This window comes from Bicyclus anynana, chromosome 22, assembly GCF_947172395.1.
Source record: "Bicyclus anynana chromosome 22, ilBicAnyn1.1, whole genome shotgun sequence".
NCBI lineage: Eukaryota > Metazoa > Arthropoda > Insecta > Lepidoptera > Nymphalidae > Bicyclus > Bicyclus anynana.
Window position 1 is genome coordinate 6,774,502 of NC_069104.1, and position 25,108 is coordinate 6,799,609.

Consider the following 25,108-nt stretch of genomic DNA (forward strand, 5'->3'; position numbering starts at 1 on the left):
GGTCAAATTTAAAAAAACGCATCATTCTAAAGTACCAACTTCACTTTAAGTATTTTTAACTTTGATACGCTCCAACTAAGCGCCCAAGACTGAGTTTTCACGAATGGCGTTGATAGATGGGAGTCAATTGACTGACAAAACATTTAATTCATAAATCAATACTTCTTGGTACGGTCAAATTTAAAAAAACGCATCATTCTAAAGTACCAACTTCACTTTAAGTATTTTTAACTTTGATACGCTCCAACTAAGCGCCCAAGACTGAGTTTTCACGAATGGCGTTGATAGATGGGAGTCAATTGACTGACAAAACATTTAATTCATAAATCAATACTTCTTGGTACGGTCAAATTTAAAAAAACGCATCATTCTAAAGTACCAACTTCACTTTAAGTATTTTTAACTTTGATACGCTCCAACTAAGCGCCCAAGACTGAGTTTTCACGAATGGCGTTGATAGATGGGAGTCAATTGATTGACAAAACATTTAATTCATAAATCAATACTTCTTGGTATGGTCAAATTTGAAAAACGCATCTCTCTAAAGTACCTACTTCACTTTAAGTATGTCCTGGTTAAGATGGTCTATGTACATTTTACACGCATAGGGGTTCGAACTTTTTTGTATGGAAGCTACCACGATCGCCACGACGCCATTTTTTTTTTTTAAATTTCGGTGCTCCAGGAAAGAATCAAATTCTGTTCACTGTCACTCACAGTTGCTGTAACATCTCAAGGTTAGGAAAAATTTTTAAACAAAGTTCGACCCTCAATTTCAAGCAAGCAAACACGAGAGTATAAATTAGTTATCACTAAGATTACTAAGTGATAGCTGACCCCCGCTTGTCCACTCGAACTATGAAAAAAATGTTTACAATGGTACCCAAGTATGCTTTCAGATAGTAATCGGGAATCTATTTTGGTATTGATGATATTGAATGACAGTGCAATAAACAATTTTTATATAATCGCATCGAAACGGATTTTTATTTTTACACTAAATTTATTTATTTTTAAATACACTAGGCTTAGTTTACAAGCACTTTTGAAACGTCAAGTTATGTCATGATTTAATTTAATGGTGGTAAGTAAAGTCGAAAACTTAAAATTAAAGGTACGAGGGTTTCAAACGCGCCTTGGTCGGAGAAGAGATAAAATCAGTGGACGCACTTGTATGACTTTCTATACCATGAATACTAAAATCCGTTTTTATGCGATGCATCCGATACGTAGGATGTGGATCTGTGGATACCTGCCACCAGCCATTACAAGGTAACAGTATACATTTTAATGTCAGCCACTGACGATCAAGTAAGCTCACATGCATGCAGCGTTAATGGCTTGACGTCCGATAAAACTGATCGTGTGTTAGTCGCGACCAACACACGATCAGTTTTAAACGCTGCAGGCGTGTGGGCTTATCGGATGGTGAGTGGCTAGCATAAGCTACAATAGGTAAACAGTTAATGGACCAGACACGAGTCTGAGAAGTATTAGATTTAATCCCCACTCTTTAGAGTGTTTTTAAAATTACTTATCTCTAGGCATATTAGGAATATCTGACTTAGACCACACAAGAGTGGATCCAACCACGATGGTCAACATACTAACAAAAATCTTCTTCTGGCCCTTTACTTGCTTTGCAGATAATTGGTATTTGATTTCTTAAATAGTTTTTAATGGGCCCCATTAAGTTTTACATGCCCAAGACCCATAAGATTCAGTTGCAAATTAATTAAAAAATTAATTGCTTTAACAACTCACCTTAACCCTGATCCTAATAGGCGAACTGAGTACTTCGAACACAAGTCCCTCAACGAACACATTTTGCACACTCTCCCGGCTGGGGTCCGTAGTCCTAACAACACACGGCGAGCCTATCAACAAATGACTCAGTTGTGGGCTCGCATCACTGATCACATCATATTTGTTCCCACCGAATATATCACTGTACTCGATCGGCTCATTCTCCTGTCCATCAAGTTCCACAACCACTTTGCACCCGTCAGCTTGGCGTATCACACCCGGTATGTATAGCCCGCGTTGCTTGGCCAAGATCCTGTGGTCCCGCCATTCGGACAAATCCACATTAGGGTAGTGGAACTCGTGCGGCGACGACCGTTGCACTATTGGCGACGGTTGGAGTATCGTCGCTTGGTACGTAGGCGCCGGGTAGTCAACAGGAGCTGACACGGACACTGTGATACACGTCCGCTCGGGTATACTGGTGATGCAGCTCCGTTCGATTTCCTCCAACTCGGACGGATCGAATTTCCGTTTCTTGGGTAGGTTCCGCACCGGTGTCTGCGCTTGGTTGCTGCTCGCGTTGCCGGGGTTGGTCGGATTGGCCATCGCTATTGTGGGCGTCAGGTTGGTCGTCGATTGCGACAAGCTCACCGTACCCACACTGCTGATTACAGATGCTGGTATCTAAAAGAACAAAATGAATTCAAAATTAGTTTTTTTTGTTATAAAAATAAAAGTAGAAGTGTATCGAGGCTTCCGTAAAAACTGTAAAAATATGTAAATTACTGCAGTTTCCATAAATTGTGAAAACACTGAACATTGCTTTACTGATTTGAGGAAATGCCTGTATAAATTTCAATTCCCTTACGTATTAAAATATGCAACAGAAACGATCATACTATATTTTGCGTGGTTTGACTTATGTTTGATTTTTGAAGTGATAACTTCTTATGCCGGATCCGAGACTTGGTCGCTAACTATGGGCCTTATTAGAAGGCTCTAAGTCACTCAGCGGGCGATGGAGCGAGCAATGCTTGGATCCGCAGACGGACCAAAGTAACTGACACAGCTCAGCGAGTCGCGAAGCTAAATTGGCAATGGACAGGCCACATAGCTCGAAGAGCCGATAGACGTTGGAGTCCCAAGGTTCTGGGATAGACGACCCCCGCACCGGAAAGCGCCGTTTTGATCGATCCCCGACTAGGTGGACCGAGGATATTAAGCGGGTTGCAGGGAGCTGCTGAATGCTGGCGGCTCGAGACCGTTGTTCTTGGAGGTTCATGCCTATATTCAGCAGTGGACGTCCATCGACTGATGATTATGAATTTCTAGACAGACAGACGGACTACCACACTATCCCATATCGGATACGGAACCCTTTAAACAGAGACCTTGGCTATATTGTGCAGCATTATATATTTAATGGAAATCGATGCATTACTTAGCATTAATGGCACCGCAGCGCGTTTGCGTCATTCACGCTGAAGTTGAATTAAAAATAATATTAAAAAGTAGGTAGTTTCTTGGAGGGTGACAAATTAATCACAAGCAAAATAATTTTACCACAGTATAACAAGACATCGAGGCCATTCAAAGTTAATATTTTTAGTGGTCTAAGAGCCACTAGATACTAGAGATTTTTATAGAAGCTGTAGTTTCTCATTTCATTATATTAAATCTATGGTAGCCAATTATAGCTTGCTGGATTTAGCCAGTTTGCCAAGCAAGATGATGGCTGGTCGAGGACCAGTTTTCTACCAAAGGAAGCTTCAATCGACACCGCTTCATCAATGTCTGCGGGTAGATGTGTCGCGAGCGGTAAAACTGCCAGGGCGCGGTCGACTGCGGCCGCAAGGCGCCGCCCACGTGAGCGTTTCCTTGTGCAGACAGAACTAGTCTCAGTACCTGCTCATCAATGTCCGGGTAGATGTGCTGCGAGCGGTAGAGCGGCCGGGGCGCGGTCGGCTGCGGCTGCAAGGCGCCGCCCAGGTGAGCGCGCTGCATCACCCCGCCGCTACCACGGGCCGCTCATAGCTCGCAAATTGAAACCTGGAATAATAAAAAATATATATTAAAGTTCTCCGATAATCAAATTTATAATTTCCACATTGACATTGGTCCACTACAGGGTCAGGCCTCCCTCCTTATAGCAAGTAGGGAATATGAAACTTAGAGCACGCTACCTAGCAATATTGGTAATATCTTAGTAATATCTACCAAGAAGATACTTGGAAGGAAATCGCCCTACCGCCATGGTTGGCCTCGTTTAAATTCGCCTACAGCTTGTAACGAAATGTTCCTTATAACTTATTAGTACCTTATTTTATTAATTGGCGGTTTCCAATTTGTGTTTACTAAGTTAATTGCGAAATCAAATTATTCAGCACAGAAAATAGTAGATTTCAGCACCTGTTTGTGAAGCAAGTCTATTATGTTGATGTAAACTAATTCGGTGAGCAGCTAACAACCAAAATCCATCTAGCGCTAACTCTTCAACCACAATGTAAAATGATTACCAAAATTATTGTAGAAAGGTACAACATTTTAATTTCGACTGCTTGACATTGAAATAACTAAACTATGTATACGATATACGATAAAAATGTCTAAACTGTGTAAAAAGTAAAATTTTAACTCACGATATCTCAGATCGGTTTCAAAAATTCGACATGAAATAAAGCCAAATACTTCAAGTAATTTTTCGGTGACGGTAGATGATTGCAAGGAGATTTTAGTGCAATACTCTCATTTTGAAGAGGAGGTGCATACGTTGAATATACTTTTTTTATGACTGCGTTCCGAATTTACGCTGAAGAATATGAAGATAGTGATGAGTTGATACTGATGTTGAATGATGATGGATGATGGTGATGATGATAATTGAGATGGTGATGATGATCATGACGATGAGGACGATATAACAAATACCTACACAAAAATACATTGCAATTTGATGAACAGAAAAACCGATGACTAACCTGATTTAAGTAAAAATCGCATAAAATAAAATAACTTAGTTGACACAATGATTCAGCTCAATCGTACAGACGATGATAACCAGATATGATCTCCTTCATAAGAAGTTAAATTACAGTGTCTATGCATTAACAATACAGTAGAATAACGAGGTAATTTTGCCTACATATCGCTATCATCTAGCGATATTTAATCTATATATTTTTTTTATTGCGATGAGACTAAAGAAAGAGCTATATAATATAGTCAAAAAAAATACAACCGACTTCAAAACCTAAAAACGTATCCACTAAACTAAAAAGTGAAAAATAACATCATAATATGTTCTACCTGCTGATCAGTATGAAGGCGGTGCTAAGCTGGTGATGTATTAATTCAACCTCCTCCTTTTTGAAGTCGGTTAAAAATTATCTTAAAAATTAACCTTTAGTTCCAAGATTTGGACGCTAACTATTATGGGCCATATGATGGCTCGGAGTTAAACAGCGGGCGATGGAATGAGTTATGCTCGAAGTATTTCTGCGTGATCGAATCAGAAATGAGGTGCAGAAGAATCAATGTCACCAACATAGCTCAACGAGTCGCGAAGCTAACGTTGTAATGGGCAGGTCACCTAGTACGAAGAATGGATGGACGTTGGAGTCCCAACGTGCTGCAATGGCGACCCCGCACTAGAAAGCGCAGTGTTGGTCAACCCCTCAACAGGTGGACTCAAGCTAGTCGCAGGGATTCGCTGGATGCAGCCGGCTTAGGATCGTGATGTTTGGAATTCCCTACAATAGGCCTATGTCCTTCCTTTAGTGGGCATCCATCGGCTGATATGATGATGGTGATGATGATAAGGATATTGTAGCTTTTAATTGGTGAAAGAATTTTCGAAATCGGTTAAGTTATCTTAATCTTAACATATAAATGCGAAAGGTCATTCATCACGAAATCTCGAAAACCGCTCGAAGTACAAAGATGAAATTTGGCAGAGAGGTAATCTAAAGTTAAAAGGTATCCGCTAAGAACGGATTTTGCGATAGGGCCGGATTAAAGAGGTCTAAGGGCGGACGAAGCCCCGGGAGTCCGCTAGTTTACGCATATAAGCGTAACAAACAACCAATCGAATCTACATTCGCAATATTCGTTAGGATAATATCCACAAATTGGCATTAACTAATCCAAATGTAGATACGTCATATCAAACGACGTTATCCATATAATAGCATCTTATCATATCAAACTTTTGGCACCTTTCTGAATGACGCTTATCAGGTACATACCTACAATACTAAATTACAAACGTAAATACCTAACCAACTAATTCAGCATTCACATCAAAGTACTTAGCGTATGATAGTGTTATCATACGTTGTAACAGTTGATGTAATTTTTTTTATGCAAGAGAGGCTCGCACATGACCACGAGTTCACCTGATGGTAAGTGCAGATGTTGTCTTAGATGAGTCAGAAATATAGTTGGAAACGGAAATTTATTCAAATAGGCTTTTAATTACATCATCATCATCATTATCAACCCATATTCGGCTCAAATCTCTTCTCAGAATGAAAGGGGTTAGACCAATAGTCCACCACGCTGGCCCAATGCGGATTGGAAGACTTCACACACGCAGAGAATTAAGAAAATTCTCTGGTATGCAGGTTTCCTCACGATGTTTTCCTTCACTGTTTGAGGCACGTGATATTTACTTTCTTCAAATGCACACATCTGATAAGTTAAAGTGGAGGTGCATGTCCTGGTCTAAGATGCCCCGGACCGGATTCGAACCCACACCCTCCGAAATCGCAGGCAGAGGTCATATCCACAGGGCTATCACGGCTCTATTATTTTAAAACCCTTCCTTGAAAAATATGTATTTTCTTCCTTGAAAGATCATTATTTTTTGAGAAAATCTCCCATTTTTGAAGTCAATCGGTTAGTTGCAATTTTCTACGAGTATTTATTTTCCGTCAATGGTAGAAAGTAATTACAAATTTATAATAATTACGCTTTTCTTTAGTACAGCATTAAGTAATTCAATTTTTAATAGTAATAGAATAGGAATAAAATAACACAAGCTGGAATGATTAAACTGTATACCAAATAACTTATTACTCATTCTTAAACAAATCGTTACTTTAGTAGATGGTTAATACATTAATTAAATTTAACTTAACCCACATAACATGTCACATAGACCACAATACCCAACCAAACCTCAGAATAAAACCATAATCATTAATGAGCAGTACAGATTAAAATATTTATCTGGAAGAAGAAGTTTTTATATGTTGTCTTATGTATTTATAATTATTAAATAATGAGAAATCTAACATTAGGTATACCGAGGACTAAGTATATACTAAAAGGGATTTTCTATTTGTCAGCATATAAATAACTAATGAAAATTTCCATCTCAGTGCATGTGACTTGTTGGCTATTCTGGTTTAATTCGAAATAGATTTAGCCTGGATCAATAACCTGAGATAAACGGATGGCCCTTTCATACAAGAATGGGATTATGTAGACGCCAACGTAATATTGTGAATGGTACAGGGTTCGATTTCGGCTCAAGCGAACAACTCAATATTCATTTATTTCAATCAGGCTTAGTTTACAAGCACTTACGGAACGACAGGTAATCCTAATAATATTATAAACGCGAAAGTTTGTATGGATGTTTGGATGTTTGTTACTCTTTTTAACGCCGCTACTACTGAAGCGATTTGGCTGGATCATAGGCTACTTTGAATCCCGAAAAATCCATGGATTCCCGAGATTTGCGAAAACTGATGATTATGATGATATGAATGTTTGTTACTCTTTCACGCCTCGAATGCTGAACCGAATTAGCTGAAATTTGGTATTGAGATAAATTATAGCCTGGATTAACACATAGGCTATTCATCCCGGAAAAATCCATGGTTCCCGTGGGATTTGTGAAAAACTAAATTCCACGCGGACGAAGACGCGGGCGTTCGCTAGTTTTAACATGTTTGAACTTATATGCAGTAGCGTGCAAAAGTTTTTGACTAGGGTAGGCGGCACTAGACACAAACATTAAACAAAATTGAAAAAAAATCTAATATGGACTTTTAATGCGTCCCCAGGATAGGCAATGCATTTCTGCATATGAAATGCACAATACTGCATATGTATGTGTAATGTATATATGTAGGTACCTATTACACACATTGAACTTATTTTTCTCTATATTAGATACCTACGTACTAGGTACGTACGAATATTACAATGAAATACGAGACGTACTGTTATACGTAGTTAGGTAGCTTCGCTTTACTTTGCTTAGCAACCAAAGCGAGGGACCGTTCCTTTGTACATTTTTTGGCATCTTTTTTCCAAAAGGGGTGACTGAGAGACTGGAGAAAGTAATGATCAAGTCGATAGGGCTTTAATTCTGGTACGTATTACATATAATTAAAAATATTAATGATAGTATTATAAACAACTATTCACCCGCGTAGTTCCCGTGCCCGTGAGTATAGAGGGGAAAGATATATCCGATGACACTTACAAATAACGTGACTTTCTAGTGGTAAAAGAGTTTTCAAAATTGGTGCAGTAAGTAGATTACCCCCTACAACACCATAAACTTTACCCCTATAAAATATTAGTATAGAGTATAGATTACTTACTTACTTGTAGCCTACCTACATACCTAGTGTAGGTAGGCTACAAGTACAAAGCTATAATTTTATTGTTTGTCATTTGTTTCGTGTCATTTTCCTTCCTCGAAAGCGTGATCTTTAGAAATAACTAAATACATAGGTATAAACTTATCTTTTTTTTATGCAATATAGGCCAGCGCTTGACTACAATTAAGCCTGATGGTAAGCATTAATGCGGTCTAAGTTGGAGCGCGCTTACCTAGAAGATGCCTATTCACTCTTGCTTTGAAGGTGTTCAAGTTATAGGTGACAGAAAACACACGCCGGAAGGGCATTCCAAATTTTTGCTGTACGAATTAGAAATGTAGATGCAAATCTTTTCGTACGGGTTGCCTGGACATCCACGATATATGGATGCCACCGTTTGCGACGTCTGGCTGTTCTGTGGTAGAAAGGGGAAGGAGGAACTAGATGGTGACGTTCCTGAGCACACTCGCCCAAGTATATCCGGTAAAAAACCGACAGACAAGTTACATTGCGACGATGTTGCAAGGTCTGCAATATCGCCTGTGTCAACGGTTCATTACCAATGGGGATGATGACTAGGTTGGAATATATTGATTTTTATAATAAACTCGGATAAATAAGGTCAATGTTAACTAATTTATACATAAAAAGCAATGATTGACTTGATATTTGCAAAATAAATAAGATTATAAAATTTCAAAATCTAATAAAAATCTTTTATCGTAATTAGATAAAAATTCATACAGTTTTAGCTTCCTTACATTAAATGTGACATTTTCAATAAATGAACTATTAACATAAACGCACAAATAACAAAGATATTAGTATTTTTGTTTGATCGCCCATACAAATCTAACGATCAGCGAGCCAACGACGTCACTTACTCGTGCCATTTTGTATGGAGCGTTTTTCAGGGATCCGCGGCAGCGCCGCAAATCTGACCCTTTAAGTCCCTGTAGCTCCGAAAGTAATGATCGCAGATACCCTGTTACTTTGACAAAATTGCTTTACTATTAGTATACTCTTAATTTATATACAATTTAAAAAACTGTCATCATCCCTAGAGTCTAATGCATCAAGCTGATATTTTGTAGAACCATCCATTATCTGAAGGAATGTATAATAATAAGTTTGTGGTATAAAATCATTACACCCAATCTGTATTAGAGTACTGCCCTCCGAACCGGTGGTAGAACTGACGTTTCAAAAGTGCCTGTAAACTGAGCCTACTTGAAATAAATGAATTATGAAATTTTGAATTTAATCAGCGTGGTGGTTCGAGGAACTATATTATTATAAAGACCTATATATGTATGTATATAGAAGTATACATATATATGAAGCTAATCACTGAAAGGTTCATTGACACTTGCACAAAAACACTAGCAAACAAAATACACAATTTGAGAATTTTGAACGACACAACAATGACGACGTGATTATCATAAGTTCGATGCTGACGCCGCAGTTTAAACTAATCAAGTTTAAATTAAAACTCAATAAAATCATTGCTCAAGCCACAGCAGCTGACAACACAATACGAAGCTTTCTAAACACAGTGTTACCAACTATTCAAAATATTTATCCCTAAAGTTTGTGCCAAAAGCCCCTAAAATCGCCTTAATTATTGAGTTGTCCCCCTAAAAATATAAATTCATAATAATTTAGAAATTATATGTTTCAAAAGTCTATATCTAATACAGACAAAATATTCAGTCTTTATCTTATCAGATTTTTTTAAATCATACATGTTGACAATGAATAAATTTAACAATTTTTTTATTCGATGATAATTACCGCCAGTCGCCTCAGAGTGGTTGTAGAATAACGTATTATATATCGTTATAAGTCGCTAGGTCAAGAAAGAAATATAAAAATTTTCATCAATTTAAAAATATTAAAGAGTCAAAAAATCCCTGAAAATACCCCTAAAAAAATCCCATTTCACTTATTTGCCCCCTAAATCTGGGGGAAAACTAAGTTGGGAACCCTGTCTAAACATTATAATTAATAATTATCTACCAGATGTAGGGTTGCCAGATCGCCGAAATTAAAAACCGGACAATCAAGTCAATTTGGCCTGACAATATAAAAAGGCCAACTGCTTACATTATTGAGGAATTTGTGTACATCAGTACTACATTAAATAATACATTAATAGGTCCGACATTTTTTTTTCATGTAAAAGCAATCGTTTATGATTATTGCCGTAATTTTGTACCCACACACACTCGTTGTTCGCTCGTTTGCGAAATGTAAAACCTAGCAAAAGCCGGAGAAGCCGGACACCGTTTATTTCGGCCGGACACGGAATAGAAAAGCCTAACTATGTCCGGCTTTATCCGGACACCTGGCAACACTAACCAGGTGTAACTTTCTACTAAATAAATAATATACTTAGTACCTATTCCTGCCTAATGACACACTCAGTGGCGTGCACTTCATAGATGCAAAAATTCACTGTTTACCCTGAGGACTCATTTCGAACCTCTATTGGAGAAGGACTTTTCCATCTTGTACAATCTGTACGAATAGTGCTTACCCTAAGTAAAAACCATGTTCACGCCATTGGACACACTTTACTCACTACTCATGCATCTGCCGTGCTTCCTAGTCATGCAAATAAAAGTAATGTAACGTTCCGTCCATCTACTCTGCTTCTGCCTTCGGGCCCCATCAGGCGATGCTTCTGCGCTCGCCCAAACCCCCCGGTGACGCCTCTGAAGTACCATTAGGGGCCTACGGCACTTACACAATCAGAGAAAAAAAAAAAAAAAACTAATGTAAGTAGGTAGTCTATGTCGATGGTCTTTTAACTTTTAACTATTTAACTACTGGCTATTAGTAGGTAAGGACTTCTTATTAAGAAAACGTCAACTCAAACATGGATAATGGTGCAATAATGAATTTGTTTACGATTAATGCGTAGATAAAGAATTGTATTAAGTATTTCATAACTCACATCAGAATTGCACACCCCGATTAGCGTATCACAGAACCTAACAAACTGAAGCATGTTCCGACAAGTCGAATACATTGTAGAGTGGCCACAAGTTTTATTTTGATACTGAGACTCGACTGATCACGGCGACTTTGTATTGTTTAAATTACAAACATAATATGTACATATTCACAGGAAGGAAATAGATAAAATAAATAAGTCTGGTAAACTAGAAACTACAACCAAAAGTATTATAATAGCTGTATAATAACTATTGACGTGAAGTGATGATATGATTTTTATTCCTATCTGAAGATGTTTTTATTCTTTAGCAAGAAAGACCTTAACTGCAAAGACGGTCTTTCTTGGAAGAAGCATCGTACCGGAACTTTAAATCGCTTGGCGGTTAAGTACAACTTGGTGTAACTGCGATGGAACGAGCTATGCTTGGAGTATCTCTGCGTGATCGAATCAGAAATGAGGAGCTCCACAGAAGAATCAAAGTCACCGACATAGCTCAACGAGTCGCGAAGCTGAAGTGGCAATGGCCGGGTCACATAGTTCGAAGAGCCGATGGACGCTGGAATCCCAAGGTGTTGGAATGGCGATCCCGCACTAGAAAGCGCAGTGTTGGTCGACCCCCTCACCTGGTGGACTGACGACATTATGCTAGTCGCAGAGATTCGCTGTATGCAGGCGTCTCTACAAATGCACGGATTATGACCTGCAGTGGACGTCCATCGTCTGATATTATGATGAATATGATGATGATGAATCTCACGGAGGCGAGTACTACGCGATTCAAACTGTGGGGCATCTGTTACTAAGTATTTACCAGCACCAATGTACTTCTATGATATAGATACCTTTTGTGTCTATAATGACACGACGTCTGGAAGATATTTGTTAGAAATGCATAGAGAGCATATAGTGTTGCAGCGACATGCCGCCTGCTGTTGTTGTCGGCTACAAAACCTTTATAATTTATTAAATTGACAGAAAAAAATAATCAACCTAAATTACGACAAAAGTACCTATTAAAATTAATGTTAAACTTTATCACCATCATAACATAAAAATCCAATCTAACAATTTTGTAATTAAAAAAAATTAAGTATTATTGTGATAAATAAAATTATTCAATCCAGGACCACTCCCTTATTTGTGGTTGGACAATCCAGGACCACTCCCTTATTTGTGGTTACCCTATTCAGATGTTAGAGCAAGTCGAAAAGGCCTTGATAATGTGCCGGCACGTACATAAATCCTCACTTAGTCATCAGTGAAGGATGTACCAGATAAAACCCGTCTAAATATTGTTTATCAGTTTTATTGTACTCAGACATTTACTGTTGTTTTTTTTTTTCTATTCTTTGCAAGTTAGCCCTTGACTACAATCTCACCTGATGGTAAGTGATGATGTAATCTAAGATGGAAGCGGACTAAATTGTTAGGAGGAGGATGAAAATCCACACTCCTTTCGGTTTCTACACGACATCGTACCGGAACGCTAAATCGCTTGGCGGTACGTCTTTGTCGGTAGGGTGGTAACTAGCCACGGTCGAAGCCTCCCACCAGCTAGACCTGGACCAATTAAGAAAACCTCAATCGGCCCAGCCGGAGATCGAACCCAGGACCTCCGTCATTAAATCTACCGCGCATACCACTGCGCCACGGAGGCCGCCAATACAATTAATCTTGAAAAATATACCTGACGCCCTGCAGTTTTATATAGGATTCATTCCCATAGTAAAATAGGATAAAATATAGTCTATGCCACTTGTTTGACACAAAAAAACGTGGCTTTCAATTAATAAAAGAATTTTCAAAATCAGTTCACCCCCCATAGAAACTCGCAAACTAAGTATACTTCTTCAGTAATATTTTTATCAAGTAATCGAAGTATCAAACTTATAGCCCGCTCTGAAATAGAGGAGTATGACTAGGGTTGCCAGGTCACCAATTCTGATTACCGGACAGATCAGCCAGTTTGGCCGGACATTCGGGTTCAAAGAACACCCTACATTATTGAAGATTTTGTGTCTTAATTAAGTAAGACGAAAAAATGTACATAAAATCAGACTTTTTAGATTATTACCATAAATCTTGGTTAAATTGGAAAAGTAGAGAGGAAAGTAATATTACTAGAAAAATGTTGAATGTGCAAGTGGAAGGTCATAAGAGGAGAGGAAGGCCAAAGAAGAGATGGTTGGATTGTGTGAAAGAGGACATGTGTGTAAAAGGAGTGGATGATGAGTTGACGAGTAATAGAGACGAATGGAAAAGATTGACATATTTTTCCGACCCCACTTAAGTGGGATAAGGGTAAGGTGATGATGATGATGATTGGATTGCTTAAATAATATCGACCGTTTACTTTTGTCGAACACGCAATCCAAAAGCCTAACTATGTCTGGTTTTATCCGGATGCCTGGCAAAAGAAAATTCTTTTACCCAAAGAAACTATAATTTGACGGTGATACGTCGATTTGTACCCGCGCCCGGTGTTGCCCCTAGCGGATTTTTTAGAATCTTCAGAGGAAAAAGGCTCATTTATTCTTTTGATTTGTAAGACAATAGTATAACAGGCATGAAACGTGTTCTAGACCTCCCGGTCCTTGAATGAACCTACGTCAAAAAAATAAGAAGCCTAACAACTTACACCAATGCTCAAATCCGGGAAACCCGAAACTGTAAACATATGGCAGGCATAATTTAGCCGGCAATGCTCAATCAACTTTAATGTCCTTAAATTATATCATTAATAATTTTATACTCGTCGCTACGTCGGAGTTGTACCCACAGATTAATCAATAATAGGCAGATGGAGAGCACGTAACACGACCGTGTCGTACCTGTCACAAATACAGAATTCAAAAACGAATACATTCTCGAGTCAGTACGACACGAAGCGTCGCATCAGTAACTTTCAATATTATTTAAGAAAAATGGCGTCTTATGTTTTTAAATATTTTAAAAACTGTACTCAAAAACTAAAGAAATAAGAGGAGTATATTTAATTGGTTATTATTGATTATTATATTAAGTAATTTATGTAATTGTTGTTAGTGTTAATTTTTTAAATACAAATTATGAAAAAAGTTTGTACATGTCAAGGAGACGCGTGACTTTTGTTTTTTTTTATGGGTTTCACCGGCTTCAGCACGCAGTTAGTAAAGACTCACTCTGGTTACTCTGTGGTTGTACCTAAACCTAAACTCTGTAAGGTGTGCTAAAGTTAAGTTTGTCAGTTTATGCTCCTACCTATGGTATCTATACTCTATACTAATACATAAAGCTGAAGAGTTTGTTTGTTTGTTTGGTTGAACGCGCTAATCTCAGGACTACTGGTCCGATTTGAAAAATTATTTCAGTGTTTGATAGCCGTATATCGTATCGTCGTATTAGGCGTATTCCTACGGGAACGAGAACCACGCGGGTGAAACCGCGCGGCGTCAGCTAGTTATATTATGTAGAATATGGATTGTATTGGCTTGGAAAGTAGCTGGTATCAAGGGTCAGTCTCAAACGGCCACGTATAAAGCTTGCCTCTCGGCCAATGAGTTTTTAGAGATGATTTCAGAAAAATCGTTTTACAAAAAATATTTTTTTTTCATATACTTACCTAACAGTAATAATTTATTTTCATAAGCAATAAAATGTAAAAATTGTGAAAGTTGTAAAAAACTATTAATAGCTAAGCATTCCTTAATCAATCAATAACATAAATGTAAGCTTGAATTTAATGTATTAGCATAAGATTTTTCTTAATAAATAAACAGAAAAATAAAGTTTATTCAAAATTACAGACAGATATTACAACTATTTTATTACTAGTGACACCAGTGTCGAGCAGACGTAAAAGGAAAAACACGACGTTCCGGAAAATGAGATTTTTTTAATTTTCAACTTGACGATGTCGCGACTTATACAAGAGATCAATTAAAAACATTGACTTTGTGACATTAACGGGGTTAAGAGTACTGTTTCGACGGATGAGAAATACTATGCAAGTACCTACGAGCACCGAGGTAGTGCACTAGTAGCTTAATTATATTTTGGTGAGCCCTGTTGACGGAAGAAATATCTACCTACTCGAAAATGTCGACCAGCTGTTAGACTACTAAATCCCGCTTAAAGGTAGGATTACGTCTTTTCCTGTCTTTATTTCAGTCTTAATCAGTGAATTATTAAGTTCTGTGGTATTTCTTATTCTATTACTAGCGGACGTCCGCGACTTCGTCAGCCCTTAGACCTTTTTAATCCAGCAGTTACAGTAGTACCGCTGTAAAATGGAGTAGCTTCTCCCGTTTTCCCAACGTTTCCCTTCACTGCTGTGCTCCTATTGATCGTAGCGTGATGAAAAGTATACTATAACCTGCCCAGGAGTATGAAGAATAATTGTACCAAGTTTCGTTAAAATCCGTCGAGAAGTTTTAGTTTCTATAACGAACATACAGACAGACAGATCAAAAATTTTACTGATTGCATTTTTAGCGTCAGTATCGGTCACTAAATCACCCCCTGATAGTTATTTTGGAAATATATTTCATGTACAGAATTGACCTCTACAGATTTATTATAAGTATAGATACTTGTGCGTGCGTGCATGCGTGTGTGTGTGTGTGTGTTGCCAGTATACGTTTATTGACTGCAGTTCGTTGGATGGTGCGGGTGACAGTTCGTTTCACTCTTGAAAGTTCATCGGGTTTCACGATAATAGTGCGTATTATGAACGTCATACAGGCGACTGTCACCGTACCCATACTATCTGAAAAACACTTTAAAGGTACCTATTGCGGCTAAATTTTGATAGGCAATCGACAAAAATTTAATGGGTATTTTATTATAATTACCTATATAATGATTTATTGATGTGCAATTGCACGTTGTAGAGTCAACATCTCCTGAGGATGCTCCGGTTTCGGGGAGAAACGTACGTTGTCGCATGGGTTCGTCGACTTTTCGCGGATGATAGCAAAATAAATAAATCATTATATAATCATGATGAACTTCCGCAAAGTAACGCCTGCTTCTATCCAATATTTTATTATAAATCATCGATTTGAACTAATTTCCAAAAATATATAGATAGAACATAAATCACGCTTATATTAGTCTATTCTATGTAGAGTCAGAAGAAACAAGATCACTGTAGCATGCAGCTATACAATATTAAAAGAAATGACGCAAGTGTACATGAAAAATACCTACACCGTATACGTGAACAATGGAAGAGATTCCTAGAAGTGTAATCACTTCCTATTAAATTGCTAAATACCTAGACGATTGTGCAGATAAACATTCAAGCGGATCAAAAATATCTCGGTCCTTTGCATTTGCCTAATATTATTGGAATTATTTAACAAAACCATATTGGTAACTAGCCGACGCCCCGCGGTTTCATCCGTTCCTGTGGGAATACGGGGATAAAATATAGCCTATGACACTCACACGTGGCTTTCTAGTAGTAAAAGATTTTTCAAAATTGATTCAGTAGATCCATATCCTTATCATCATCATCATCATTATCAACCCATATTCGGCTCAGTCGAGTCTCCTCTCAGAATGAGACGGGTTAGGCCAATAGTCCACTATGCTGGCCCAATTGCGGATTGGTAAACTTCACACGCAGAGAATTAAGATAATTCTCTGGTATGCAGGTTTCCTCACGATGTTTTCCTTCACCGTTTGAGACACGTGATTTTTAATTTATTAAAATGTACACAACTGGAAAGTTGGAGGTGCAGGAGGTTATACAAATTACCCCTACCTCTTTAGAATATTAGTATAGATTTAGATTAGTATTATACTAATCACACTAATATAATAAAGGCGAAATATTGTGTGTACATGTTTGTTCTATGGTTATTGAAGCGATTTGGCTGAAATTCGGAAAGTAAATATATTTAAATCTGGATTAAGACGGGCTACTCTTCATCCCGAAAAAGTCCATGGTTCCCGCGGGATCTGTTAAAAACTAAATTCCACGCGGATGAAGTCGCGGGCGTCCGTTAGTAGTCTGTACTGTGTAACATTTACACAGCTAAACCGATGAACCAATTAAGATGCATTTTGGTACAATAAATATAGGACTTTGGTCCTTTGGAGCATTTCAAAGGCTACTTTTTATCCCGAAAAAATCGACAGTTCCTGCGTGATTTATTAAAAACCGAATTTCAAGCGAATAGAGTCGCAGGCATCGGCTAGTCTGTAATCTGTGTAGTCATATTAACGCAACAGGAGGAAGCCCCCCCCCCCCCACCGCACCCCTTTAAGGTAAGTAAATGAGTTCAAGAATCTCATGTGATACCCAAACACGCCGATGGTATTCACATCAAGCAAATCGCTATCTGTCGCCGGAGCATACAAGTCCAAGTGTTTATTTACACAAGCAGCAACTGCTACCAACGACTGCAGTCAACGGCAGTCACCGACTGCAGTCGACTGCCGTTGACTGCCGCAGAGACGTCGCCGATTGCAGTCGTCGGTAGCAGTTGCTGCTCGTGTAAATGAACCCTAAACGTAGGACGTAGACGTCCACATATCCGCATCGTACGTAACGGATGCATCGCATCCTACCTTAAGACAATAGAAATATTGTGTGTAACTTAGATTTACAACACAACTAGCTGACGCCACGCGGTTTCACCCGCGTGGTACCCTTTCCCGTAAGAATACGGGGATAAAATATAGCCTATAGCCTTCCTCGATAAATGGGCTCTCTAATACTGAAAGAATTTTTCAAATCGGACCAGTAGTTCCTGAGATTAGCGCGTTCAATCAAACAAATAAACAAACAAACTCTGCAGCTTTATAATATTAGTATAGATATTTCTATAGTCTCTATAGTGTCACAACTATAGAGACGTAGTGTCGCCGATGGATACTTGGCTCTAGTGTCGAGTACAAAAACGTTTCGCAGTGTAAGCATTTTTTTTTAATATAAAAAATCATGTCTCCAGTCTGAACCCAAGTGTCTGGCAACTGGCAACAACAAAATTAAACTTATAGTCCGGGATCCGTAGATGTTTTTTTTATTGTTGCTTATTAATAGTTATACAACTTAACAGCCACAATGTTCATCAAACTGCGTGGTAATTCTCGTCCCGACGCTCAGAAATTTTCATTTACTGATAAATAAAAAAAGTTGATCATCTCATCGAGATCAAGCTACACACGAAAAATTAACTTGATAGTAATCAGTTGAAAAAAAATCTACGGTTCCTTGACTATCTTCTTAAAAGTAAAAGACGCATAAGATCCGTAATGCTAGCCACTCACCATCCGATAAGCCGACATTCCTGCAGCGCTAACGGCTTGACGTCCGATAAAACTCGCGATGCACATGCTCATGCACATCGCGACAACACAATCAATATTATCGACTGTCAAGCCGTTAGCGCTGCAGGTATGTGAGCGTATTGGATCGTCAGTGACTGACTTTAAAGATAAAGAAATTAATACATTAATAAAATAAAATTGAAAATTTTGAAAATCCCCCGAAGGTCATGAACTTATTAATTACACTCTCGATCATGTCATCAATATTCTCTTTCAGTGCGCTTTTGTTTGAGTGCGATTTTCATCAAACATATCTAAGAACCCTCCTCCATAATTCATAATTTCATACAAAAAAATCTAAATTGAAATCCCTTCATCTGTTCGGGAGCCATTGTGCCACAGACAGACAGATAGACACGTCAAACTTACAACACCCCTCTTTTTGCGTGGGGGGTTAAAAAAGACAATATTTAAATACCTAACATGGATTAAATGTCTATATTAAGATTACGCATAGCCGACCTCTGAAACATCGCGTCGAATGACGCAAGTTCACGTGCGTAAAAAATATCAACCTCAATAATTATAATGCTAGAGTAGAGAACATCGAAAGAGCATTCCTAAAAGTTTAATCATTTCCGGACGATTTGTATACTTTTTTTTTAGTTTAAAAGGGAATAAATATTATGACCTAACAAATTAACTAACTAAAAATGGATATGTAGTTAGTCTTTACACCATAGAAGTAGGTGCGAGAGGATTACCAGCAAAATCTCTCTATAACTTGTTTAAAGACCTTGGCCTCTCTAGAAGTGCAGCTAGTTCTATATTAGTACGAGTATCCAAAGCTGCTCTAATAGGATCTTACCAAATTTGAATAGGCAGGGAGAACAGCACGAGCAGAGGAGAGAGTTGTGGATCAATCGTCAAGGAATTCCTTAACCCTACATCCAGTAGTCACAAGTCCTGAACTCTGCTTGGTGTTTTTCTCTCTACCACGTGATGGACCTGGCACCTGCACGTTGAATCCATGGAATGCTAAGATATTCGTCTCTTTCTAATATTAAGGTTTATCAATAATTTTATTTTATAAACATGAGTATTTTGCTATAGTTTGAAGACACAGTGTTAGGCTTCCAAGGTACTGGAATGGCAACCCCTCATCAGGTGGTCTGACAACATTAAGTAAGTTGCAGGGATTTGGATGCTGGCGGCTCAGTATGAAAAATAATTGTTGACCGATTCTCAGACCTACCTGCACAATATAAACTATAAACACAGCATTTTATAACAATTAGTCCAGCCGTTTCGAAGAAACATAGTAACAGATTTTTTATTTTCTACAAGTTAGCCTCAAGAGATGATGCCATCTAAGATGGAAGCTGGCTAACTTGTTAAGAATCAGATGAAAATCCACACCCCTCTCGGTTTCTACACATGGTACCAGAATGCTAAATTGTTTGGGGGTAAGTTTTTGCCGGTAGGGTGGTATGGTGGTATACAATGAATGTCTCAGTAAATGGAAAGGATACCACATAATATTTCAATCCTAGGGAATTGGGTATCTCATGGGAAATTACGTATCACCTATCACCTAGTCCACCAATTATCATTTTGAGTCAATTAAAATTTGTTAATTAACAGCCTCAGGCAGTGGTGTGCACAATGTTTTTAACTAGGTTATGCCCTTTGCATAAAAATTGGAAAATTCTTTGTTTGTTTACTATCAGTGCAACCGGAAATACTGCTATATTTTTGGTTGTGTTGGGACAAAAGAGATGGGACTGGGACAACTCCACCACCATTATACAAAATTTTGTCTATTTATCTTCACTTAGTCACAATGTGACTACCAATGGCCAGTGGCACTAACATGACATGTTAGTGCCACTGGCCACTGGCCACTGATCGAGTAGCTGGTTTTGGGTTGTAACCTTAAAATATTAACTTTGTTTATCTCTATACTATAGCCTTTCTTGATGAGTACCGTTTACCAACAAACAAATTAAAAATTAGGATATAAATCACTAGTCATTTCACACCAAATAATAATTATAATTAACTTGTTCTTAAATTAATGAAAATAAATTTAATTAATAAGCTTAGAACACTTGGATATGGTTAATATATTTTAGATAACATTATACATATAAACAAACTATATATAATTTAAAATAAATAAGTTATGAAATGACAAGCAATGTCTACCTTTATTTCTATTTTCTTTGTTGGTAAACAGTACTCATCAAGAAAGGCAGTAGTATAGTATAGTCTTTTGTTTTCACAAGAAAAATAGAGTTAATAATAATTTATACTTAATGTAAAGAATGATAAATGCAAAGGACTTTTTTTTGGAGGACAAGTTGTGCTACCTGCCTCCAAAAAAAGCATCTATTCTTAACAGAACATGCCTTCTGAACTAATGGTAGTCAAGAAACAGTTGATGTAATAGGTACAAAGTTGATGATTCTAATGTGCTTGTAAACTAAGCATACTCAATAAAGAAATTTTATTCAATGTAAGCAGAATCTACTGAAATGTGTGGACAAGAATCTCAGCTAGCAATAAAAATTGCACAACAATTTTAATTTACTTACACAAAAAGTAACTAAAACAAGAACCATTTCATGATCAGTCAAAGAATCTCTTTGTGGGATTTTTCACACTTTTTTAGTACTCAAATTAGCTCTCTTATTAAATCTATGACAAATAAAGGTAGTTTACAACATTCAACATTAAATGGAGTAATTTATTGTCTGTAATCAATGATATTAAATACTGTTTGATGTGTTACTGGTGCATGAAAAATGAGCCGCTCAAAAGAGGAAATTTATACACAACTCAATGTTAGTTGTAGTCAACAATGAACATTATTTAGACAAATAATACCTAAATATTGTCTACAATGTCGAGTCCTGTGTTCAGGAAGTGTAAAAACTATTTAAACATAAATATATAATGGAATTAAAGACAGAGCTGAGCATGTGTTGTAAATATTCGGATCACTTTTTGCAGTGATTTTGTAGGTATGTAACCAATCTATAGTATAAAATCATCATTGTCTGTACTTACAGAACCTTGAAAATGATGTTTGGTGAATTGTCAAACAACATTAGGGCTGTGGGAATGAAAGTCTATCATCTATCACTTACAGTATGGGGCAATATCCAACACCACAATGCATTTATTTATAAACATTTCATGTCGCAAGGCTGCCAGTGCATTTGTGTAGTGCAATCAGCTGATAAGAACGATATGACCGCGGGGCGCGAGCGACGTAAGGCGCGCTGCATACTGCGGGCGCATGCTTAGATTTTAGTTAAAATCAATTTTTCTTAGCCCGCACCCGTGATACACCGTCGAGTTGGCGCTTGCACCACTTCGACACTCACTGATGTGTTGTGAAGCCGCCCTGTGGCGACCACACCACGGCTGCGCCACACGATGCACAAAATCGAATACCATTACTTATTCACTGATGCAAGATTATTGTCGCTAGTCGCTACATGCGCACAACGTCGCTGTGTTATACTCTTTCGGATCAACTCACCGTCGCTTTCCATTGTAGAGAGCACGATGCAGTGTAAACAACCAAACCACATAATAAAACAAAATGGATGTCAGTCTCGCCCGCACCGAGATGAGAAATTTTATGGGCGCCTGAACCCGAACGACACATAAATAGTTGTAAAACGTTGTTACTATCCTATCGTAGTATTTCAGCAGCCCCCCACCAATTTATTATCTGCCTTCACTGCACTTTAAACGTTCACCACCACAAAGAGATGTCCATTTCTGATGAGAAACATCACGATTGGAATAGTTAAACAGATTTTTGCACCATTTTTACGTTCACTTGAAAATAATAATCATTGAAGCGTTTGACAAATCGAGACAATACACTACACCCACAGTCACACACCGAAAAAATCTACATGGCGACTGGCCTGGCCATAATTTCCACTCGAACGTATCCCTATTTCGCTCGTTCACCATTCATTTAATTATTTCTCAATACGAGTGAAAGAGATGGAAATATATAAATATTTCCTAAGTATGAATAGAATCGGTGTTGTGAAGTGTCCCTCCCCGGCACTGCCCGAAACCGAGTTGAATGGACCCGAGACGCGCTCAACCATTGGATCGATGACGGTCACGTGACATAAATATGTAGCGCTGTATTTATGTCGCGCGTTTTTTAAACACTTGGTAAATATAATTTGCTCATTTTTTGCAGTTAATAAAAATCTAAGGGGGTTTTTTTTTATTTAAAAAAATAGTACTTTATTGTTGATCCACACCCTGTGTCTTTGTTTGTGGTAGTTTTTCAAGGCGATGATCTCAAACTCATTTCACATCGCCATCGCCATCTCGTGTTAAAAAGTTTTTAATAAAAGATATTTTACTTTCGAAAGTATGCCCGTTGGTTGGCCCAGGAGGAAGCATAAAGACCGGGACTATAAAGTTAAAATTCATTTACATGTCTGTATCTCAAACCTCAGTATTAGTTCAAAAATCAAAATGACTTGAAAACCGTAATCTCTATTGAACGTAGGGCAGGCTCATCTTAACATCGCCACTTTTCAGCAAATGATCCAGTCATCTTAGACAAAATTAGTTAAGAATCTCGGAATTTCTGAAGCTGAAGCTTTCTCTCCAGTCGGTCCCGCATGACTGAGGATCGTGACCACCTTGGCGAGTCGTCTTTTGGTATACAATGCTCCTCCATCGAGTACATTCGCTGGCCATTTGGACGGCACTGTAAAAGGTGCGGGCCCTGTTTCCTTGAGAAGATCCGACCATCGGGTTGGAGATCTACCTCGTGGCCGTTTGCCTTCCACATATTCCACCAACCACAATATTTTTTTCCAGGTTGTCGTTACTAAATAACTGAGGATGCGCTGTAGACAGATGGTTGAGAGACGTGTTTTTATTTGAAGCTGTGAAAGAATTGACACATTTGAACGTTTGGCTGTCCACGGTATACGTAACATTCGCCTCCAACACCACATCTCGAACGCATCAATTCTTTGTCTTTCTCTGTGTAGTGTTAGAGAGTATGTTGGAGCGATCTATTACTATAATTTTAGTTTTGCTACGGTTAATCGAGAAGCCTAGCTTCGCGCTCTCTTATTCAAGCTTTTGAGACAGCTTCTTGTTACAAGTAAAGTGTCATCAGCATACCGTAAATTTGCCACACGCTGACCTCCAATCTGAAATCCTTTATCCCAGTTCGCCTTGACTTTCCGAATGATGTACTCCGCATATATGTTAAAGAGCATTGGTAATAAAATACATCCTTGACGAACACCTTTCCTTGTCTTAAACATATTAGATAATTTACCATCAAGCCTCACGTAGGTCCGGTTATGAGTATATAGATTGGCAATTATGGTTACCAAGTGTTTTAGTACGCCCATTTTTAAAAGAACTGACCATAGTTTCTCCCAATGAACACTTCATCTTATAGATACCTACTTATATTTTTTTTGGCATTCTGAAAGTTGTCTCAAACCACCTCAAACCCTGCATAAGGAAGGGTATCCGCGTCAAGTAAAATTTGAGGACAAGTCACAAAATCGATTTATATACAAATATCCCATTACCTATGGGTTTTTCGCAATTTATATTTATTATGTGTATCATCTAGACAATTAAATTCCTTACAATTTTTGATATGAAAGTGATTTTTTTTTGGAAATGAATATTTGTATACTTATTACAAGTTTTATACAAGTGTATTTTAGCATCCTAAAAGCTGTCTCAAATCTACATAAATGGTAGGGTGTTTACATCTATTAAAATTTGGGGACAAAGGTCACGTATTTATTTACTTTATAAATCTGATTTCCCATGGGTACCTATTTCGCTATTTGTACCTATTTATTACCTACCTTAAGAGGCTTTTGACTTTTGAGACGACATATAGAATGCCAAAAGTTAAGTTTAGGTATACAAATATTCAGCTGGGTATCTCAAATTACGAGTTCTACTTACTAATTTTACTGGATCAAAACGCTTATTCAACTAGTCAGATCAGACCATACAAAAAAATATAGCCATTAGCGGACGCCGACGACTTCATCCGCCTGAAATTTAATTTTTCACAAAGCCCTCGCGAACCATGGATTTTTCCGAGATGAAAAACCAATGTGTTAATCCAGAGTAAAATCTTTTTCAAATCTACATTAATTTCAGCTAAATCGGTTCAGGAGTTGCGCCGTTAAAGAGTAACAAACATCCAGGGCCGGACCGTCCATACGGCGAACGGAGCGGTCGCTCCAGGCGCCAAATCCTAGGGGGCGCCGAAATGGTAAAGACAAGATCGAAAAGAAATTTATTTCTTTTCGATCGAAAGTGTAGAGATGAACGCGACGAGAGCGAATTTACTTCTAATAGAGGCGTCCTTCTTTACCTATGGTGCAAGGAGTGCGTTGATTTTAACCCGGGTATATACAGGTAATAGAGGGCGCTAGGGTGATGATTGCACCCGGGCGCTACGTCAGCTAGAGATTCTTTA

The 25,108-nt window shown here is 38.0% G+C and overlaps 1 protein-coding gene across 2 annotated transcripts in view; it reads right to left on the minus strand.

The window, feature by feature from the left end:
- The window catches only part of LOC112046310 (uncharacterized), a 64,310-nt gene extending 41,709 nt beyond the window's left edge, over positions 1 to 22,601 (minus strand). Inside the window, exons 1-3 of one of the 2 annotated variants that reach the window (XM_052888308.1) lie at positions 22,139 to 22,601; positions 3,652 to 3,795; positions 1,765 to 2,430 (exon numbers count right to left, since the gene is read on the minus strand). In XM_052888308.1, coding sequence (XP_052744268.1) covers positions 1,765 to 2,430; positions 3,652 to 3,750 — 765 coding nt within the window. In that variant the 5' untranslated portion in view covers positions 3,751 to 3,795; positions 22,139 to 22,601. The remainder of the gene's footprint in view (positions 1 to 1,764; positions 2,431 to 3,651; positions 3,796 to 22,138) is intronic. The other variant, XM_052888309.1, reaches the window with a different exon arrangement.
- Between the last annotated feature and the right edge of the window lie 2,507 nt (positions 22,602 to 25,108).